At 37.0% G+C, this 22,766-nt stretch overlaps 1 protein-coding gene across 1 annotated transcript; it reads right to left on the bottom strand.

The window, feature by feature from the left end:
* Positions 1-19,477: 19,477 nt before the first annotated feature.
* On the bottom strand, positions 19,478-19,819 carry LOC145246533 (uncharacterized). Its single transcript, XM_080108139.1, has one exon. The coding sequence runs from the start codon at positions 19,817-19,819 to the stop codon at positions 19,478-19,480; it is 342 nt and encodes a 113-aa protein (XP_079964265.1).
* Positions 19,820-22,766: the final 2,947 nt, after the last annotated feature.

Raw genomic sequence — 22,766 nt, forward strand, 5'->3', positions numbered from 1 at the left:
GAGACAATTTTTATTTTTGTACCTTTTCTCCACGTTAAAAAACGACCCTGGTGTCTAACTCTGTCCCGTGGGGAGGCATAGTAAATAGGTATAGCAAAGTCAATAAGATGCCAATGCTTGGACCTTGGGTGCATCCATGTGCTTTTACAACGATTTGGCTGCTGAAACATAGTATTTGTAATGAAGAGCCCATGTTCACTACAAAATGATAACAAGCGAATTCCATTATTAAAATGACAACAAGCGAATTCCATTATATATATATATATATATATATATATATATATATATATATATATATCTATATATATCCCCGAAACAGTGTTTCATGATAAACAACTGTTGATCCCTTAAAAATAAATTATTACTGGTACTATAGTGAATTCGAGAGAACAAGTTGATGTAGTGATTACAGGTAGTTGAATGACTTACTGACTAAATAGATTTCTACCGAATGATAAAAAATATTTTTATATAGTTTTAAAGGTTAAAAACTTCCAAGACTATATGTATATATATATATATATATATATATATATATATATATATAAATTCGCATTCATTTCTGTCTGTTTGTTTGTTCGTGTCTTCACAATTTGATTAACATATGCAAAAGGTCCGTTACTTTACTCTTCCATTTCTTTCTATATATAGTATAATTTTTGCAAAACATACAACTAAGAGGTCACCTCATTTGCATATTACATTAAGGAAAATTGATTTTACTAAATAGTAATATGTTAGTTAATATTTCTAGCGAGAGAATTGTTTTAAGTGTACCATTTAAATTTTTTTTATATAAACTTTAAATAACAATTATATTGATAATATATTTCATTTAATTTATTTAAAATTACTATTTCCAACATCGACTTTTTTACAAATTATTTTCGCCTTTGGAAACATCGAAGCATAAAAAAGTGAAAACAAACTGTTAATAAAATAAAATAATTTGGTAATCTCAATAAGTTTCCGTGCGAGATAACCTAGTGGTAAGGGGCTACACTTCTTACCATGGGTCCCGAGTTTGAATCTAGCTAGATTCAGCCGAACTGAGGAGTCGCAGATGACGAAGCACGACGCCTAGAATGGATAAAACGCGGAATATACAGTTTAGCTCAATCGCCATATACATTTTATAACTTACTAACTAGCTCTACCTACGTATTGAGCACTTTTGAAGTAAATATTTAAAGTTTACGCATAAACTTATAATTTCGTATATTAATTTTATATGAGTAAATGAAGTAGTTATATATATATATATATATATATATATATATATATATATATATATATACATATATCGAGTCGTAGACGGCGACACACGACAATATATATATATATATATATATATATATATATATATATATATATATATATATATATATATTGTGTACAGAAAGTTGTTAGTTGAGACAGATCATTGGTACCGTCGGTTTCAAGCCCGATAATAAGGCCCGTTTAAGGTATCCTTATCAAGCTCTCTTCAGCCAATATTCGTCTACGCTCTTAAAATTTGGATTTTCCTTTTAATTGAGCACTCTGCTGGAATTCTTTTTCCAAAAAAAACTAATCATTATATATATATATATATATATATATATATATATTATAAGACCAGGTGTGTATATATATATATATATATATATATATATATATATATATATATATATATATATATACATGGTCTTACAATATGCTTAAATATGTTATTTAAATATCTGCGGATTGCGTATGTATTATTATAGACTCAATCCTTTATTGAATATTATATATTACGAGAAATAATTTGCCTGATGGACTAATTTGAAAAATAAATAAATAAATAAATGAATAATGATAATGTCATTCATAAAATTCCGTCCGTGTTTGTTTACAATATCAGGTCAGCTGATATTTGAGTAGAAGAATTTTACAGGTGAATATTTTTCGTTACACCGGTGTAAACTTGGTTCCTGTAACGTAAAATTGTCTCCTGTAAAATTCTTTTTTGTCTATGAGATCGGATTTTTTTCGATTTTCCATACTTATCGAGTGAATTTCTGTAGAAAACATATCTTATAACACTGTCGATAATTACCTTTGAGTGAAATTTGCAAAAGATAGGCTTAGCCATTTCGATACCTATATAAGAGTATTAACAAATATCATATATATATATATATATATATATATATATATATGTATATAGTCTTTGAAGTTTTGAAGTTTTTAACATTTGAAACCATACAAAAATTTACTTTTTATCATTCGTTAAAAAAAAAAAAAAAAAAAATCTAGTCAGTAAGTCATTTAATCACCTGCAATCACTGCATCAACTCTCTCGAATTTACTATAATACCAATTTTATTTTTTTATTTTTCAAGGGATCATCAGTTGTTTACCATGAAACACTGTTTATATATATATATACACACACACACACACACACAAATGTGGGCAGATTTAAGCATATTTTATTGGTTTGAAAATACAGGTTCATATATATATATATATATATATATATATATATATATATATATATGAATTAAATAAAATAGACGTTTGTGATCTATTAATTGAATTTCTGATCTTTTCCAGTCGACTTACGCCTGCCAATTTACCAGCTTAATATAAACGAATTTGTTCCATGGGCTCCAATCCTCTATATGTCAAGTTTCAAGTCCGTAAACTAAAAACTATCAGGGTAGTTTGTTAGAGACCATTCTGCGCATTCACAAAGTTCTCTCTCCTCTGATTTTGAGCACGTGGTACCCTGAGGGAAGAGGTGGGTGGTTCCTTTTAATGCATCTAAAACCAAGCTTCTATCTTTACATCATCAACGCTCTGATACCCATCTGGCATCAATTGAAATTAATGGCTCTCTTTTGGGGGAGGCTTCATGTTTTGACAAACTTCTGGGCTTGACCTATACTCCCGATCTGAAATGGAACGCATATATACAAATCCATTGCCAAGGTTGCAGGAAAAATGGTAGGATCCTTCTACCGTTCCAGTAGACATCTCACTGTTGATGCAATTTATTACCTATATAAAAGCCAGATACGGCCAATGATGGAGTATTGTTGCCACATCTGGGCAGGAGCTGCTAGAACCAGCTTATCCTACTTTGACAGACTTCAAAATAGACTTCGTAGCTTAGTAGGGATGCCCCTTTCTCCCTCCTGCAACCCCTTTCCCACAGAAGAGACGTTGCAAGCCTGTCTCTGCTTTATCGTTATTTTCATGGCAAGTGCTCGTCTGAGCTTTAATCTATGGCATACCCCTCGCCAAGTTTCACGAAAAACACTCGTCTAGCTAAAACCACTATTAATAATTTCCCCACTCTTTATATGTGCCTTAACCTAAATGTAGATTCCATGAACAAAGTTTCTTCCTTAGAACTGCACACCTGTGGAACTCTCTTCCGTTTACTTGCTTTCCAGCTGACTACAATCTGATTGTGTTCAAGCCCAATGTAAACAAGTTCTTGATGAACAGTCCTTCTAAGTAATCCAATTTACAAAATTTCCACTACTTATGTTTGCTTCGCTATAATTACAGACTAATATATACCCATTGACCATTATCCTCGAGTGACTTCTGGGCCTTGATACGTGGTGATTCCTGTGTAAAAAAAAAAAAATTACTCGGCGCGAACAGAAACGCGTAGATATTATTATCCCATCTTTATATACTACCCTTGAATCCTAGCCAGAAGACCAGAAGTTATATTTTAGTTTAGTACGGCCTAAAAGTGGCATTTTTTAATTAAAAAAAAAAAAAATTATCGTCTTTGGAGATCGGGAGATCCTATTTATTAAAAAGGAGGATATGAGGTGATAATGATTAAGTATCTATCTATTAATAGCGTAGTACGTTTAATGTACGTACGTGTGTCACGGTTTCCAGATTATAAATTATTCGATCGGGAGATCCTATTTATTAAAAAGAAGAGTAGAAGGTGATAACATACTACGAACATGAAATTAGCGTACCCATAAACTAATTTAATGTTCTGTAGTATGTTATCACCTTTTACCCTTCTTTTTAATAAATAGGATCTCCAGCTCAATAATTTATAATCTGGAAACCGTGACACACGTACGTACGTACGTACGTACGTACATTAAACGTACTACGCTATTAATAGATAGATACTTAATGTATGCTGTTTTACCTATTCACTTGCCTCCCCACGAGGGCAGAGTTAGATACAAGGTCGGCTTTTAATGTAGGGAAAATGCAGCTCCCCTAAAAGGGGCACTCTGAATATGAACAACAATAAAAATTGTCTCAGTAATGAAGGTTTCCTTCTCCACTGACCGAGGACAGAGACGGTGAAATGCAGTACCAGAACAGATACTACACTGTGATCTTGGCCACAAGGCCAGATTGTAGCCTATCATTTGCGTTGATTATATTAATAAAATTTCTTGCCTACGGCGACTGTTAACAGACGAAACGTTTGGATCATTACAATTAGAGGTATTTAAAAATTGTAAAACACAAACAAAAATTATTTCTTAAATGCTAGAGTCATTCCAAAATTAAGGCCTCCTATTTTTTTTAAACTCAAAATCTAAAATGCTGAAGAGCTACGAATATGGGAATGGTACCATTAAAATAAGCGGTCTTTTGCGCTCCAGAATTTATTTTCTACGTAGTCGCCACCATTCTGCGCGCAAGTTTTTTCCAGCGATGAAAGATAATTCGGTCGTAGAAATCCGGATTGCACTTTATCATTTACATCTGTGTCGCCACACTGAAATCAACGTACCCATCTCCTAGCTGCAATGATATCAACTGTATCGGCCTCGTAAACATTCAATAGGCGCCGGTGAATGTTGATCAGCTCAATTTTTTCTGAATAGAGAAATTCAGTAACGCCTCTCTGTTTCTGGCGAATGTCCGTAAGAGGGTTTTTTTTTCTAGATTCTCACACCGTCAATATCTGCAACAGAGAGATGAAAATTTCCGGTTATACACGCATAAGTTTAGTCACTATAATCTGCAATTTCCTCTGATCCATTCGGGCGGAAAAATAGGATATTACTTTACCGAAATATTGGTAAAAATAGCGTCTCTAGAGCAACGCGCTAATGAGAGGTTTACTATCTCCTCTCTTTATATACGTATTACAACTAACGAGAAATTGAAGCCTTAAGTTTGTTAGGGGGCGTTTGGGGGCGAGAATAAAAAAAGGTATAAAAATATAAGAATTCTAACTCGGCGGGAGAAGGGTTAGTGAATAGAGGTTATAACGTCGACGAGGTCAGAGGTCATACGGTTCTGTCGGGAGACAGGAAGGGTGCTACGGGTCGCTTGCGAGCACACACAAGAATAAAAATGTCGGATGTAATTCATCATATTTGTGGGTTAGTTTTTATTGGGTGGGGTAATGTAGAATAGTGTACACGACAATGGTTTCCGCTGGCGCACGCCGCAGACGACGGTGTATTTATTTTTTACTCAAGTTTACAAAATGGCCGACTATCAAGGCAAAGTAAATATTTACACGTTATTTATTTATTAAAAAAGGTTTTGTCTGTTTGTTTGTCGGTCTGTCACGTTTGTGTTTATAAAAAAGTTTTTGCTTGCTAAACGCAAAGAATGATTAAGAAGACTCATCTTATTTTAGACTAGTCTGGGTGCCCGGCGTTGCCTGGGTGTTTGGAGGTGTGTGTTGAGCAAAAATAAAATAAAAATAAAAGTAGTAGTAGGCAGGCAGGCTCGAACCCGTACTACGAAGGAGGAAAAGAATGTGCAAAAAAAAAAAAAACAAAAAAAACATGACGTCTTTCTCATTGCGTCAAGCGTCAAACCGGAATCGGCAAAGGTTAAAATTAATCGAAAAGAGGGGATGACTTTAGAAAATATAGGCGAAAAAAGCGACCCCTCCTTGTAGAAAAGCGCCCAGTTGAGGGTGAAGGAATTAATGTTTATAGCCAATGTTTTTTTATATTTGCTGTCCGAAGGGTCGAGCTTTAAAGAGATATAAATATCGTGAAAATCCATCGCCACTGTCGAATGTTTTATGCAGATATAAAAACAAACAAACGCACATCCATACATACATGCATTTAAGCAGACAGGTGAGATTTATATTATAAACTAGCCTGAGTGCCAGGCGTTGCCCGGGTGTTTGGATATATGTGTGGAGCAAAAAAAGTGGTACTAGGCCAGCATACATACATACATACATGATGATGATTGCAACGTCTTGTTAGACGAGTGTCAATCCCTCGGACACTTAAAGTCCATGAGCCCCAAAATAACTTCTCTCGCCACAGGACCATTTTTTATAGACAAAGCCCTGAGGGAATATCTATACACAGATGATGTTACAAAGTCTTAGCTTTGTACAACAGCTCTCTCGGTTCAAAATATTGAGATCCAACAACAAGCAAGAGCAAGATAGCCAGCAACAAGTTAAACTGCAGACCAGCTTAATGCAGGTACTGGTCTCCCGCTTTATGGTTTTCTTAAATCAGAGATTTGCTTCTCCTAGAAAGGTTGCCTTCACCACGGCTTGCAGGAGCCCTCTCCACCCCAACACACACATACATACACACAAACACACACGGTGGTAGTTGGCCGTTGATCCCGAAAAAGGGTTCATTCGCCCTTTGGAAGGTCTTGTTTTTAATCCTTCATACATACATACATAGATACATACATACATTTAAACAGACATGTGAGATTTATATTATAGAAGATGTGTCTAACCATCTATTTAGAATGCTCAGGCCATCGGTATGCAATAATTACGTTTTAAATAGCATTTTAGTTTGATCATTTTTATTTGTAATGCTTAAGTTTAATATTGCATTTCGTTGATCTGCCATCCTAAAGTTTCACATAGCATTTTGTTGGTTAGTCATGCTTATGTATTAAATACCAGTCCTGTTGGTCAATCACGTTTAAGTTTTACAAGTCATCTTCTTAGCCTGCTGCACACTGAATGACTTTTAAAAAATCCGTTTTCTGTGACTCACCTTGTATGAAATACTGTAGCTATCAATAAGGTGAATTGCAAACAGATTATAAACTGATATACAGTTGTCCCAATAAAATATATACACTCTTTAAATGACCTTATACAACCAACATCTATAATATAAATCTCACTTGTCTGTTTAAATGTATGTATGTATGTATGTATGTATGTTTGTATTGTCAGGTCATGTCATATGCTACTGGTACCATGTAACTCAGTACTACCTGCCTCATGGTCGGGTCACCGGCGACTAAACTGGTTCCCCCACCAGACTTGTTTGGTGAGGAGGGTGGCTAGTCTCCCTGAAGGATTAAAAACAAGACCTTCCAAAGGGCGAATGAACTCTTTTTCTGGGTCAACGGCCAACTAGCACCGTGTATATTTGTGTGTGTGTGTATATGTGTATTGGGGTAGAGAGGGCTCCCGTAAGCTGTGGTGAAGGCAACCTTTCTAGGAGAAGCAAATCTCTGATTTAAAAAACATAAAGCGGAAGACCAGTACCCGCATTAAGCTGGTCTGCAGTTTAATTTGTTGCTGGCTATCTTGCTCTTGCTTGTTGCTGGATCTCAACATTTTGAACCGAGAGAGAAACTTAGCTGTCGTACAAAGCTAAGACTCTGTAACATCATATTTGTATAGATACTCCCTCAGACATTTGGGCTCATAGATTTTAAATGTCTGAGGGAGTGGCACTCGTCTGACAAGACGTTGCAATTATCATGTCTGCCTTAAACTTTCGACAGTTGAAACCGATTTTCACAAGATCGGTATCATTTTGAAGCTCAACTGTTCGGACGACAAATATCGGAAAAAGATTTTTAAGGGGGTCTTAAATTTTTGATCAGCAGTGTATATAGATTAAAATAATCCTTTTAAGCGTTTCTGGAGACTTTTAAAATATAACTGAAAAAAGTATTCTTTTTTCTTTTGTTCCAGAAGGTTCCAAAAACTAAATGTTCTAAATTATTGGATTCTGGAACATTCTCCAACCATTACTATGATTAGAAGAATATTCGTTTGTAAAACCAATTATTGATTTATACTCCAAATGAAAGGGACGCGAAGTTTGAGCGACCTTCTGCTAAAATCATTAACTCTGGTTAAATAACGAGAAATGAATGAAACCTGGTCGTAAACAAGCACACTGAACGTCAAGCCTTATAAACAAACCACGCGGACAATGTTTTGGTGAATATAGATTTTTTTTCTGAATCTTGATATTGACCAAAGAAAATATATTTTTTAAATGTTATATAAGTACTATTATCTTATAGTATATTGCCAGAACAAAAACATTAATTATCTCCCTTAGCTCATTCTGGTTACTGTAAAATAGAATGTGTTACTATTTCGTTTGTTTACAATAAATTTATTTACTTTTTAACTCAATTCTCTGTTTCTTTTTACTCTTTTTTATTATAAAATATATGCGTTGCAGTGAATACCTCCAGATATCATAAGAACGTAACACTATCAAAACAGAGCTCACACCTACCCGTTCACCACGCCAGTTTGATAGATAGATCGATAGATAAATAGATAAAAAGATGGATAGATAACTACACATATCGATAATACATATAGATGTAGATCAACAGACAGATCTACAGACAAATAATTTCTTGCGTTCTCAACTACAGATCTTTCACTTGTTCGCATTGCCGAAATCATTACTCCTCTGTCGTCTACCCTTGATCTTGGATAGCCATTATAATCCTCTCGTCATCACAGTAAAGCAACCTTCTTTTAGCCAGTATATGGAGGCTTCCTTATCTATATATGCCTGAGTAAATTCACTCCGAAAATATTTCGCAAGCTCTTGGATGGCCTATTTTTTTAGTGTTTTTTATTTTTGCAATGGAACTTTTTGGCGGATTTTTCTTTTAGGTTTTATTAGTTTTCTGATTCTGTATCATTTCTTTTTAGTCGCGTGAAAGCGACTCTATAAGTCACTGCGTCGGTCGGTCGGTCGGTCTGTTCATAACACTTTTGTGCTTGGCCTTTTTAGTTAAGATCAAAGGTCTGTTGTTAATAGACGCTGTTCCTTGCTTTTTAAGCTTTTCTTGGACTTTTGACCAAGATCAAAGTATAGCATCTGTTCCGGCAGATACTGCAAGCTATGGCTAGCTAGGACTAGCTATGACTAGCAAAGACCAGATGTGGGGGCAACCCCACATGCCTGACCTTTAACCAGCTCCCATTTCCCTCCTCTCGGGAGCTGGTCCCCTTTTTCCCTTCCCCCTCCCTTCACTCCTCACATTAAAAATTGGCCTTGTGCCTAATTTGCTCGGTGGGGGAGCAAATAAATACCATCTGTTCCGGTAGATACTGCGAGCAAAGACCATATGTGGGGGTAACCCTTCATACCAATTGTCACTATCCAGCTCCCCTACTCCCCGAGGAGTTGGTCCCCATTTCTCCTTCACTCCTCACATTAAAAATCGGCCTTGTGCCTAATTTGCTCGGTGGAGGAGCAAATAAATACCATTTTCTTGGTCTTTTGGGCAAGGTCAAAGTGAAGTATCTGTTCCAGCAGATACTGCAAGCAAAGACCATATGTGGGGGCAACCCTTCATACCAATTGTAACTACCTAGCCCCCCACTCCCCGAGGAGTTGGTCCCCATTTCCCCTTAACTCCTCACATTAAAAATCTGCTTTGTACCTAATTTGCTCGGTGGGGAAGCAAATAAATACCCTTTTCTTGGCCTTTTGGCCAAGATCAAAGTGTAGTATCTATCTGGCAGATACTGCAATCAAAAACCATATGTGGGACAGCCTCACATATAAGACCTTGGTCAATGTAGGGGCAATCCTTCATACCAATTGTCACTATCTAGCTCCCCTACTCCACAGGGAGTTGGTCCCCATTTCCCCTTCACTCCTCACATTAAAAATCGGCCTTGTGCCTAATTTGCTCGGTGGGAGAGCAAATAAATACCCAAATACCCTTTTTTGGCCTTTTCGCCAAGATCAAAGTGCAGTATCTGTACTTACTACATGCTGTACATGCTGTACTTATGTTTGTAAGTTTGTGATATAAAGTAGGGGATCACTTTTCTGTATTAATTTAATGTAAAATGATCACCCACTTTACAACCAGTCAGTCTCAAAGCCATTCAAGTCATTCTCCAAATCATTCAAGCTATTTTTGAAGTATTTCAGTTATTTTTTAATCATTCAAGTCATTCTTAAGGTCAGTCAATTCATCCTTAAGTTCATTAAAGTCATTTACTTTTTATTTATTTAAGTCATTTCAGCCCATTTTCGGTCATTTTGGTTTATCTTTAAGAATTTCATGTCAATCCTACATTCACGCATTCATTCATTACACGAGAGCACGCGACTAATGGCTATCGACCTTGTTTATAATAATCCGATTTTAATGTGAAAAATTGAGACAAATATCACATTTCAGCGTATTTTACAACCGAGTAGCCTGTTAATATATATATATATATATATATATATATATATGCATATATATATATATATATATATATATATATATATATATATATATATATATAAGTGAAATTGTGTGTGTGTCTGTCTGTCTGTATTAATTTCCATACCAATCTACTCTGTCAATTTTCCGTCTACAGACGCGAGATTTGAATTAAGGGGTATTGAGATTTGGGAACACTTGACCTGTTAGATGTAGATTACTTGGACATGGATTAAACTTTTAAATTTGATATGAGCGCAAAACAAACTGTTAAGGTGTTGATATTGGGGGCAAAGTTAAAAAGTTGACCTCAGTGGTCTCAGCCAATGTTTGGAATAAACATTTGAAATTTTACATAAAGAGTATTCAGACATAGGGCAAGTTTTTTAATAGGATTTTGGCCGAAAATTTGGCTGCCAAGGTGTCAAAGTTCCAAAGATTTTACCATTGCTGTCTTTAGTAAACTATTTTGAGTCTGAACATTTGAAATTTTACATAAAAGGTATTCGTACATTCAGCTTTTGCATCAGTTGAAAGTGATTATTTTTTAAGACTCTACCAAACTCCTCCCCCAATTTTGGGTCTATAAACTTTAAATTTTAGATTTAGGTTACCTGAACATGAGTCACACACACACACACACACACACACACACACACACACACACACACATATATATATATATATATATATATATATATATATATACGAGCAAACAGTTAATAAAACATGTTAAAAAACACTTTGAAATGAATTAAAAACATACTTAATCTGAAAAGGAAACACTAGATTAATCCGCGGAGTTTCGAAGAAATACTTTCCTTCTCATCAGAGGGTAGGAATTAGCAAAATGCAGGATCGGATTTTTCATGCAAAAGTATTTGATGAAACAACAAGTAAGTCAAAGATCTTACTTGAAAACAAAAAAAGTGAAGCAGAGGGAATATGGTGAAGAAAAAGGTGATCACACATGAATGGATAGTCTGGTGGAAGATAAATAATCCAGTGACGGTAAAATCCAAATGTATAACTTTAAGAAAGTTAAAATAAAGTAAAAGTATATATATATATATATATATATATATATATATATATATATATATATATATGAGTATATAAAAGTATATATATATATATATTATATATATATATATATATATATACGCACATAGTTATGAAAAGTACATAGAGTCCGATCAAAGCCAGGCTGAACTGCCAGTATATATATATATATATATATATATATATATATATATATATATATATATATATATATATAGCGTGTCCAGGGGTGATGAAAAAAATCCAATAAAGTGCTCGATCGTAGATGTGAGAGCTGAAGATACAATATTTATTATGACGCTATATATACATATTTCAAGGTCGTACCATTGGTTTCGATACACCGAAAACAGTAATAATATACTGTGGAAAATCGGTATAATCTCTTCGGCGACAAAGAAAAATCTGGAACTAATGTAAAATGAACGAACATAGAAGAAACGCTAGACGAGCGTTTATATATATATATATATATATATATATATATATATATATATATATATATATATATATATAGAGTCCTGCTAGTCAGCAATATAATACGTTTTACGTCAATTCTTTTTCATAGAAATCCGATTTCCACGTGAGAAACTGACATACAAAAACTGCATTCGTTTTCTATGGTGTATGTTTACACCTATTATTAAAACATAATATGCTGAATCTGTTTAAATAACAAGCAATAATAACTGATGTGTTTGTGCCGAGCAACTGATTTAATGGAATTATGAGTTTAATATTTTTATTGCTATTTTGGCGACTTTGCAGTAATTGAAATGGATAGAATTATTTCCGCCAGATTTAGTCTTATGAATTTTTGAAATGATGATATTGTTAAAAAAAAAAAAAACTATAAAATATGGGAAGAACCAGTTAATGAGAATGAATATGTGTGTCGGATACTTTTAACAAAGTGTATGGGACGATGGAGTTATTAACGTTCTCTGAGCTCTAGATTTTAATAGCGGCAACGCTGTATCGTTTTATTATAATAATTTAATAAGCTAGAATTAGCCTAGAATATATATATATATATATATATATATATATATATATATATATATATATATATATATATATATATATATATATATATACGCCATTATGCTTATCGGCTGCTGTGCGAGTCGTGAATAAACGATGTTTTGACATCGTCCGAAATACCTAAGCCCGATATATATATATATATATATATATATATATATATATATATATATATATATATATATATATATATATATATATATATATATATATATATACTACTTACTGGGCGCCCGGAGTGGCCCGGTCCTACGATACGTTTACACATGATACTTTAATTTATGCAGATTGCGTATGTATAATTATAGAACCAATCCTCTATTTATTATTAGAGGATAAAGATTTTAAAAATTACTACCGGAACAGTAGTAGAAATTCGCTATGAAGCAAGCGAACAACAGATGTTGTATTTGAGAGAAACAGCTTACCTTATAGGCTTTTATATACTGATGTTTATTAGCTGTTTTCTTTTCGGATAAAGTTAATGTCAGGAGAGAGATAAAGCGCTTTCCTAGGGCTTTCCTCGTGTGAGTTTTATAGGATAGTGCTTTTGGGGGGGTATTTCATAGCATGTCTTTTAAAACTTTATATAGTCATGTTTGGTGGGTATTTCGTCTTATAGATAATATTAGGTCATCAGTTTCATATAACGACGGCTTTGTGCGCATGACGTTTAAATTTAAAGGCTGCGTCTATATCAAGTCCGTTAAGTTAAGACGCGCTCATATCGAAAGAATAGAAAAACAAAACAAAAACAAAAAAAGGGAAAGAAAGAAAATAAAAAAGGAGAAAAGAAAGAAAATAAATAATTAAAAAAATTGTTAAACAAAAAAAAAAATTAAAATCATTAAATAAATAAATCAGCAGTGTGGACACATATTACCACTCCGTATTTCTTTTAACCCAGAGCCAGATTGCACATTGTTCAGTAATTTCTGTTAGATTTTTACATGCTGCGCTTCTTTTTCGGCCTTTAATTCCAAGCTGCCCTAAAAGTTGATATAAAGGGCCTGAAATGAAACCTCTTGCTCCAATTTCAACAGCTCGAAGAATTGTAACGTAACCTTAACGGGTCAACTCTCTTTTTAGGTCTTCATATTTCTCCATCTTGTATTGGTGTTGCTTCTCTACCCGGCTCTCATAAGGTACTGTCAATTCAATCAAAACGAATTTTTTCCTTGTTATTGACGAGAGAACAATGTCTGGCCGTTGACCCTTTGCTTTTATAATTTTTGGATAATTACTTTGCCAGCCAGGGAGATCTTTAGGGAATTTCCCTAATAAAATAAAATAACACAATTCTATGAACAATGACAAACAACTTCTTCAACTTAACAAGGGAAAGGTTTATTTGCAAAGCGTACTGAAGGAAGAAAGTAGAGTCGGGTCTCCACTGCCTTACGAGGTAGTTACAACCCGCGGCTGTCGTCAATACCTTTAGTAGGAGCAGCGAAGAGAACAGGCGTCTAGCACCGACGAAGGCTGGTAGCGTAAGAGAGAGTTTTCTTCTGGGACCGGAAGCTGTCTGGTCCCTAGGGGTCAATTTGTATTCGTGCGCAAGTCCTCAGATTGGACAGTCTAGCGCCTCATCACTCACTCAGAGGAAGCGAATGCGCGAGAAGAAAAGGGGTCCATTTGTGTCTGCTACATAACCCCCTGCTTAGGCTGAAAGCCGACAGAGAGAAAGGTAGCATAACAAATAGCAGAAAGAAAAATACAATAAGAAATGTCCGTCTCTTTAGGTTATTTTCTTGCAGAAAAAAATGTTCTTACTTTTCTGTGAAAAGTTGGAATATTTGCAGAAAACGTTCTGCTCTAAAAAGGAGAGAAGAAAAAATGTTCTTTTTCAACAGAAATACACTGTTTTGCAAAGTCTCTTCGGCCAATGTACCCGTCGACCACTACGTGTAGTGGTCACATAATTGTTCTCACGTGGAACATTTACCTCAGGTGTATGATTATGCTGTGTGTATGTTGGAGGAATGTGTGGCTCAGGTGTTAATGTGTCCAGAAAGGCTCTTTTTACCCTATCTACCGATACTGTCTCTTTTTTACCACTAATGTCTAGGATAAAAGTTTTATCAGTGCGTGAAAGCACGCGATAAGGGCCAGTGTAAGGTGGAGTTAGGGGGGCTTTTACTGCGTCCTTTCTAAGGAACACGTGAGTCCATGTCGCTATGTCCTTCGGAACCAAAGATTTAATGGTCTGTTCCCTAGGGTGCATCGGCGGTAGCTTACTGAGATAAGCTCGTAGTCTGTTGACATATAGAGCTGTGTCAGTTGATATATCCTCTATCGGGGTCAGCATCTGACCTGGCAACGATAGAGGTGCTCCATAGACCAGTTCGGCTGCGGAATATCCCAGGTCCTCCTTGATTGATGCCCGACAGCCAAGAAGGATGACCGGTATGTACTCGCTCCATCGCTGTTGATCAGGGTAAGCGCGTAATGCAGCTTTCAATTGGCGATGGAAGCGTTCTATCATCCCATTTGAAGCAGGGTGATAGCTTGTTGTCCGAATGCGAGTGATCCCGAGGATCTTGGACAGTTCCCGGAATAGGTGGGATTCGAATTGTGCACCACGATCAGTGGTGATTGTAGTGGGAACTCCGTAGCGCGATATCCAGCCTGATATAAGGGCTCGCGCTACAGATTCAGCCGAAATGTCACTAAGTGGGATGGCTTCTGGCCACCGTGTGAAACGGTCTATGCAGGTCAGGAGATAAGTGAATCCCTGACTGACCGGCCATGGTCCAACCAAGTCAATGTGAACATGGCTAAACCGAGCGTCTGGGGTGCTGAATGTTCCAAGGGGTGCGCGGATATGCTCGTGCACCTTTGATTTTTGGCAGGATACACAGGAACGTGACCAAGCAATGATGTCACGCCTCATGTTAGGCCAGAAAAATCTAGCTGTAATCAGCTTTACTGTGGCTTTGCGTCCGGGGTGTGCCAGGTTGTGTAGAGTGTCGAAAACAACTCTACGGTGGGTCGTTGGAACGAATGGTCGAGGTGAATCCGTTGAGGTGTCACAGATGATCTGCGTGTCAGAAGTAGGCACGGGCAGATATGCGAATTTGCAAGTCCCGAATTCAGGTGACGATGGATCCAACGTGTCCAGACTTGGCTGGTCCAAGGCCATCTGTTGCAAATCGATATCCGATGGTGAGGACAGAGAATTGATGGGCAGGCGAGACAATGCGTCTGCTGCTGCGTTCTGCTCACCCGCGATATGTCGGATATCACTAGTAAACTGCGAAACAAAGTCCAAATGACGTGTTTCGCGGGGAGAATATTTGTCCGGCTTAGCACGCAGTGCGTATGTAAGCGGACGGTGATCGGTGTAGATCACAAATTGTCGGCCCTCGAGTGAATGTTGGAAGTGTTTCACTGCGAGGTACATTGCCAGTAGTTCGCGGCCAAACGTGCTGTAACGTTGTTCGGCCGGTTTCAGCTGTCGCGAAAAGTATGCTAGAGGTTGTAACTGTTGTTGGTGCTGCTGTTGCAGCACTGCACCTACAGCTGTGCCCGATGCATCAACGACCAGTGAAAACTGGGCATCGGGTACAGGATGTGCCAGCAAAGATGTCGTCGCTAGTTTATTTTTCACTTCCGCAAATGCTTTAAGTTGGATCTCATTAAGTGAGATCTGCTCGTTTTTCTTCTTCCTGTTACGTAACAGGTCGGAAAGAGGAGCTAAGAGATCCGCACAGTGTGGGATAAAGCGTCTGTAGTAATTCAACAGACCAAGGAAGTGCCTAAGTTGGCGAAGTGAAGTGGGCGGTTGAAGGTCTTGTAGAGCCTTCACCTTTTCCGGCAACGGAGATATACCGTCTGGGCTGATAATGTGGCCCAGGAAAACTAGTGACGTAACACCGAAAACACATTTACCAGGGTTAATCCTCACTTGGTATTGCTGAAACCGTTCAAAAAGTAGGCGGAGGTGAGTGACGTGTTCCTCAGGTGAGGCACTAGCCACGAGAATGTCATCTATATAGTTATAGACGAAATCTAAATCACGCACTACTTCATCCATAAAGCGCTGAAAAGTACTGGCAGCGTTACGTAGGCCGAAAGGCATAGTAAGAAATTCAAACGCTCCAAATGGGGTTGTAACCGCAGTCTTGGGTATGTCGGCCGGATTCACCGGGATCTGATGGTAAGCCTTAACCAGATCTAGCTTAGAGAAAGTCTTACAGCCATGCAGAGAGGAAGCAAAGTCCTGAATATGCGGGATTGGGTAACGATCAGGTACCGTCATGGCATTGAGTCGTCTATAGTCCCCAGTTGGACGCCAATCTCCGTCTCGTTTTGGAACCATATGCAGAGGGGAAGCCCAAGGACTGGACGAGGGGCGTATAATTCCCAACTGTAGCATATGATTAAATTCTGCCTTCGCTGCTTTAAGTTTATCCACAGGAAGGCGACGAGGGCGTGAGAACACAGGAGCACCTGTGGTCTCAATATGATGTTTTGTGGTGTGCGTGGGTTTGCTCACCACAAAATTTAAATTGGTTAACTCCGGGTAGGAGTGTAGCACCTCATGGTATGGGTCATTTGCAGCGGCAATGAAAAATACCGGGCTGATAGATGGGGCATTAGATAACGAGCCAGGGACGGAAAGTTCCGTGCTAGCGTCTATCAGCCGGCGTCTGCGTATGTCGACCATTAAATTAAAATTATGCAAGAAATCCGCGCCTAGTATGGGGTACGGTAGATCTGCTACAGTGAAAACCCACGTAAAGTCTCTCCGTAAATTCAAGTCCAGAGAACGTGAAATTTGACCGTACGTGGGGATAGGTGAATGGTTCACCGCTTGCAGTGTTATCAATGACACTGGTGGCCTTTCTTTAAGTAGCCTAAGTGGCCATATACTACAAACAGCGCCAGTGTCTACCAAGCAACGTGCTTGAGATTTTACGTCAGTGACGAAATAGGCACGGTTATTTGCATTTTGTGGAAAGTTTGCCGTGCTCGTCTTTCCACAATTTAGTTTCCCTGGTTGTTAAAAGTGCAGGGCATTTTACAATTCCGTGCTTCAGCGCCATAGCGACTATGATAAAAACATAGTCCCGGCATGTTTGCACGGCGACGGTGGTGCGGGGAAGATGAGCGGCTTTTGTAGCGGCGTCTGGGTGAGTGCGACCTGCCCATATTGAGCTTGCTCACCTCTCTAGTGAGGCGTTCGATGGCCGTTAGTATAGCCACCGATGTAGCATCCTGTCTTACATTTGCGGTGCCTGCGGGTACCTCAGCAGGCTGTTGTGGAATCGCCGCGGTGGTAGGCCCCCTCACAAAGTCCATGACCTTGTCCGCCGATGCTGCTACTACATCGACGGTGTGTTTTTCAAACATTGGCGCAAGTATGGCCTTTACCTGCGCCGGCAGCCTTGAGAAAAAGAGCTGCTTAATTAAGGCACTGTCAGGAGGGACGTCCTCTGCCAGTTCCCTCATTCTACGGAGTAGTTCCGTCGGCCTGCGGTCACCTAAGTGCTCGTCATGGACCAGCGTTTGAAAACGCTTTTCCGCCGACACGGACGTCCGTAGTAGCACCTCCCGTTTTATGCTATCGTAAGTGGAGTTTAACGGGGTGTCCGTTATTAAGTCCTTGACCGCAGGAGTCAATGACGCGGGGAAGGCACTGAATAAAATGTGCAGCTTCGTTTGCTCTGACACGTTGTTCGCCGCAAAATAAGACTCGAGTTGAGCAAACCAGACCCGGACGTCCCCAGCGAAGGCAGGCAACGTTGTCATCGTCACTACCGAAAGTAGATACCAAATATTTTTAAAAAAATATATATATATAATGTATCCGAAATCTGAAAGGACGCCGAATATGGACCACGTGGAGAAGAAAGGAGAAATATGGAGAAAATCTTTAAACAGAGACAATACAAAAAAAAAAAATTTTAACAGGCTAATGGGGGAGGAGAAGAAAGAAACAAAATTACCATGAAATAAAGCTAAAACAAAATTATATCAGGAAGAGCCGTGAAGCAAAAAAAAATGTGGACAATATGGGTTTTTTTTTTTTTTTTTTTTTTATAAATGTGTGTGAACCTGAAGATAAATGAACTCTTTAAGTACTTACATTTTGGCCGAAGAGTGCTAATGCGGAAAAACTTCGTGAAAGTTCTTTTTTTTTTTTTTTTTTTTGTTGTTGAGTTTTTTCTTTTTCGTACACCAAGAAAGTGTCACCTCTTTTTGTAGGTTGGCGTTCTTTTTTTTTATGTGTAGCCCGCCGTTGTGAAAGAAAAGGGTGTTTTTTCTTTGTTTTTTTTTTTTTTTTTTTTTTGTATGCTCCTTAGTTTATAATATATATATATATATATATATATATATATATATATATATATATATATAACGGGGAAAAAAACGATAAGGAAGAGAGGGAAATAACGTCTTTTTTTTTTTTTAAGTTTTAAATGTGCTCTCCCGAATCCGTTGTCTGTTTATGTGTGTGGTTGGAAACATGTGCTGGTTTTTAAAATGCGCGCCTTACCCTGTTAAAAAGCGAAAGAAGTGTCTGTTCGGAAATGTGTTATCACGACGGAGTCACCATTTTAGGGAATTTCCCTAATAAAATAAAATAACACAATTCTATGAACAATGACAAACAACTTCTTCAACTTAACAAGGGAAAGGTTTATTTGCAAAGCGTACTGAAGGAAGAAAGTAGAGTCGGGTCTCCACTGCCTTACGAGGTAGTTACAACCCGCGGCTGTCGTCAATACCTTTAGTAGGAGCAGCGAAGAGAACAGGCGTCTAGCACCGACGAAGGCTGGTAGCGTAAGAGAGAGTTTTCTTCTGGGACCGGAAGCTGTCTGGTCCCTAGGGGTCAATTTGTATTCGTGCGCAAGTCCTCAGATTGGACAGTCTAGCGCCTCATCACTCACTCAGAGGAAGCGAATGCGCGAGAAGAAAAGGGGTCCATTTGTGTCTGCTACAGATCTGCGGCGACTATCCAATCATCATTGATTCCGATAATATTTTGGTTTTGTACTAGCAATGGGCTAGTTATACGTTTTGATCCGATCCACATTTTTCCTCCCTCAGCAAAAAGCTTGTGGCTTATGTTAGCTGCTTCGGGTTTCATATGGTTACTTATTGTTGTGGTCAGTTCTTCCAATACCCTGTTGTGCCGCCACGTATATCGCCCATTAGCAAGGGCCACTCTGCAGGAACTAAGAACATGTTCCATAGTCTGAGGTTTCTCTTTGCATACAGGACAGGTTGGATCATCCCCTTTCTTCCATTTGGCAAGGTTAGTCATTGATGGAAGCATGTCGTAAGTTGAGCGTATTATGAAACTCAACCTTAGTGGCGACATTTGCCAGATGTCATTCCACGTAATGGATCTTTGCATAGCTTCCCAGTTTGTCCATTGCCCCTGCTGTGACTGTTGAATGGCTTTTGCTTTTATTATATATTACGATAAATAATTTACTTGCTAGACTAAAATAATATAAATACATAGATTAAAAAGGGGAAACAAGCGCGGGCCAGACAAACTGCTGTAAAGACAAAACATGAAACACTACATGGCACCAAGAACACTGAAGACGAATATTTATAAGTTCTCTAACCCAACCCCAACCCCATACTCCTTTTGCAACATCACTGCCCCTCCCAAAAAGAGTGAGACCAAATAACCAATACTTTATATATATATATAAAAGAATAACAGTATAGTTACATACTAAGATCCAAATATTTATTTTTTTATACAAAACAGCTTCTTTCGCATGTAAACATTTCGGTACATTTTTTTACAAATTCGTTTCGTTATGCAGAAAAAACCGGTTATTATTATTATAGCAATACCGCCTCTTTTCGTGAATAAACTCTTCAGACAAATTGGAAATTTTTAGATAGAAAAAGATGCACGCAAGAAGAAAAAATTCAAAGACACAACAATTATTATGTATATTGCTACATTGTTACTATTTTGTATATGCTCTGTTGTAATGTATTACGTACATTGAGCTTATAAACAAAAACGATTGGTATACACAATATTGGTATTACAATAGTGAAATATGATTGAAAAATATATTTTACGAAACAACATATATATACTACCAGGCCGGGGGGGGGGTTGGCTTTGTCCGGTTCTAAAAAACGCTTAAATATGATATTTTAATTTGTCCAGATTTCGTGTATCTATCTACGCTATTATATATATTTTTTGTACTGATATTCATATTAAAAACCCTCTTTTCTATTTATGTAAAAAGAAAATCCAACATTTTTATATATGGGACGTGGAATCGCATTCATCTGCAAAAGATCTAGCTAATTTGCATATTATTTTAAACATTGTATTTAATTAATTCCCTATTAGTTTTTTTTTTCGGTTTTCTTATGGAATGATCATTTTAGTTAACTATTACGTGTAATTATATTCATGCAGATATTCTATATGATTTATACTTGCGTAATATTTGCGTAAAAAGGTTATAGTAAACCCAAACCTCTTTCTATATGTATTTATGTATACGTATATGTATTTGTTTTAAAAATTTACTACCAAACTCCTGTCAGTTTCTGGTCTACATACATGAAATTTAATTTATAGGGTATTCGAACCCATGCGAAACTTTAGATTAGGGTTTTAGCCGGATAAATCGGTGCAAAAGTGTGAAAATTGAAGACATGGAATTTTTTCGGTGAAGCTTGAATAACGGCATTACGAATATGCATGCCAACTTAATAGCTATTGGTTCATGTTTTAATTTTTAACTTTGCAGTAACTATGTTTTCATAGCTCAGGCATTAACATCAAAGTAAAAAGTAAGTCGTAAGTTAAACGTTTTGGTTTCGATTCTCGGTGGTGATGGACGAGTCATTTTTTAAAAACTTCTAAAATCATTACTATCTATTGGGTCCAATCTATATATCTATAAAAGTGAAAGCGTCTGTCTGTGTGTGTGTGTCTGTGTATATTTCCCTACGTAATAACTCTGTCAATTTAGTCTACAGACTCGAATTTTGATATACAGGGTACTGAGATTGGGGAAAGTCGATGTGATCAGGTTTTGGCCAGAAATTTGGCGATTAAGGGGTCAAAGTTTAATGATTTGACCTTTGAGATCTCTACCAAACTCCTCCGACTATTTTTGGTCTACACACTTGAAATTTTAGATATCGATTCCTTGGACATGAATCTAACTTAATAACTTGATTTGAGCCCAAAACAATAAATTTTAAGGGTCATAATAGTGGTCAAAGTTTTACAAAATTGAGCGTTTTTTTTTTTTTTTTTTTTTTTTGCTCAACATACACCTCCAAATACCAGGGCAAGGCCGGGCACCAATGCTAGTATAATATAATATTAAATACGAACTCTGCATTACTCAAAATGTCATATTTAAGCGTATTTTACGACCGGACAATGCCGGGCGGCTTACTAGTATTATTCAACTGTACCAACGTGACACACATATGAACCGATTAAAAATAAACAGATGAATATACAATATATATAACGATTTAAAAAAATAAATTTGACCCTTTTGTGACGCCTTAAAAACTATTTTTACCCAGCTAAAAACCCATAAAAGAACGGTCCATAAAACATTTGAGACCCCTAGTGCCGCACTATGATATTTAGTATCGGATGAAATAGAGTTTGAAAATATGGCGGCAGACAAATAGGCTTAGTGAGTTTTATGAATTAGATATATTATAGCGGGAGGCGGCCGGCTTTGCCCGATCGTAAAATACGCTTAAATATGATATTTTAATTCGTCCAGATTTTTTTCATTCCGCCCGAATAGATCAGAGATGGATTGCAAATTGCATTGCTATGATAAATAAACACGAATTCATGATCTGTAAACCATTTCAAAGTCAGTACAAAACAAACTAACACACGAAGATACACACATAAACACAGAGACACGCACATAGAAACACATCTAGATAAAATGCATGGAGAGCCGACGATGTCTGGGATTAAATGAGGTTGGTTGGTTGTTTTTGTTTTACGGCATATCAACCCTTTCCGAGTTATTTAATGCCGAATCCAAAGATTTTGAAGAAAATTTTTTAATAGAATATATTTGTTGTTTTCACGTTGGTTTCTATTTATTTTGTCTAAATAAGTTGGTTGGTTGTTTTTGTTTTACGGCATATCAACCTTTTTCAGGTTATTTAATGCCGAATCTAGTTATTTTGAGGAACGATTTTTAATGGAGTATATTTTTTTTAATCGGATTCTATTTAACCCA

This window comes from Euprymna scolopes, chromosome 24, assembly GCF_053919585.1.
Source record: "Euprymna scolopes isolate OS-2025 chromosome 24, ASM5391958v1, whole genome shotgun sequence".
Taxonomy (NCBI): Eukaryota; Metazoa; Mollusca; class Cephalopoda; order Sepiida; family Sepiolidae; genus Euprymna; species Euprymna scolopes.

What these genes read in the sequence shown, in the direction of transcription:
- LOC145246533 (XM_080108139.1), bottom strand. Translation starts at nt 19,819, where the DNA reads ATGCTTCCATCAATGACTAACCTTGCCAAATGGAAGAAAGGGGATGAT.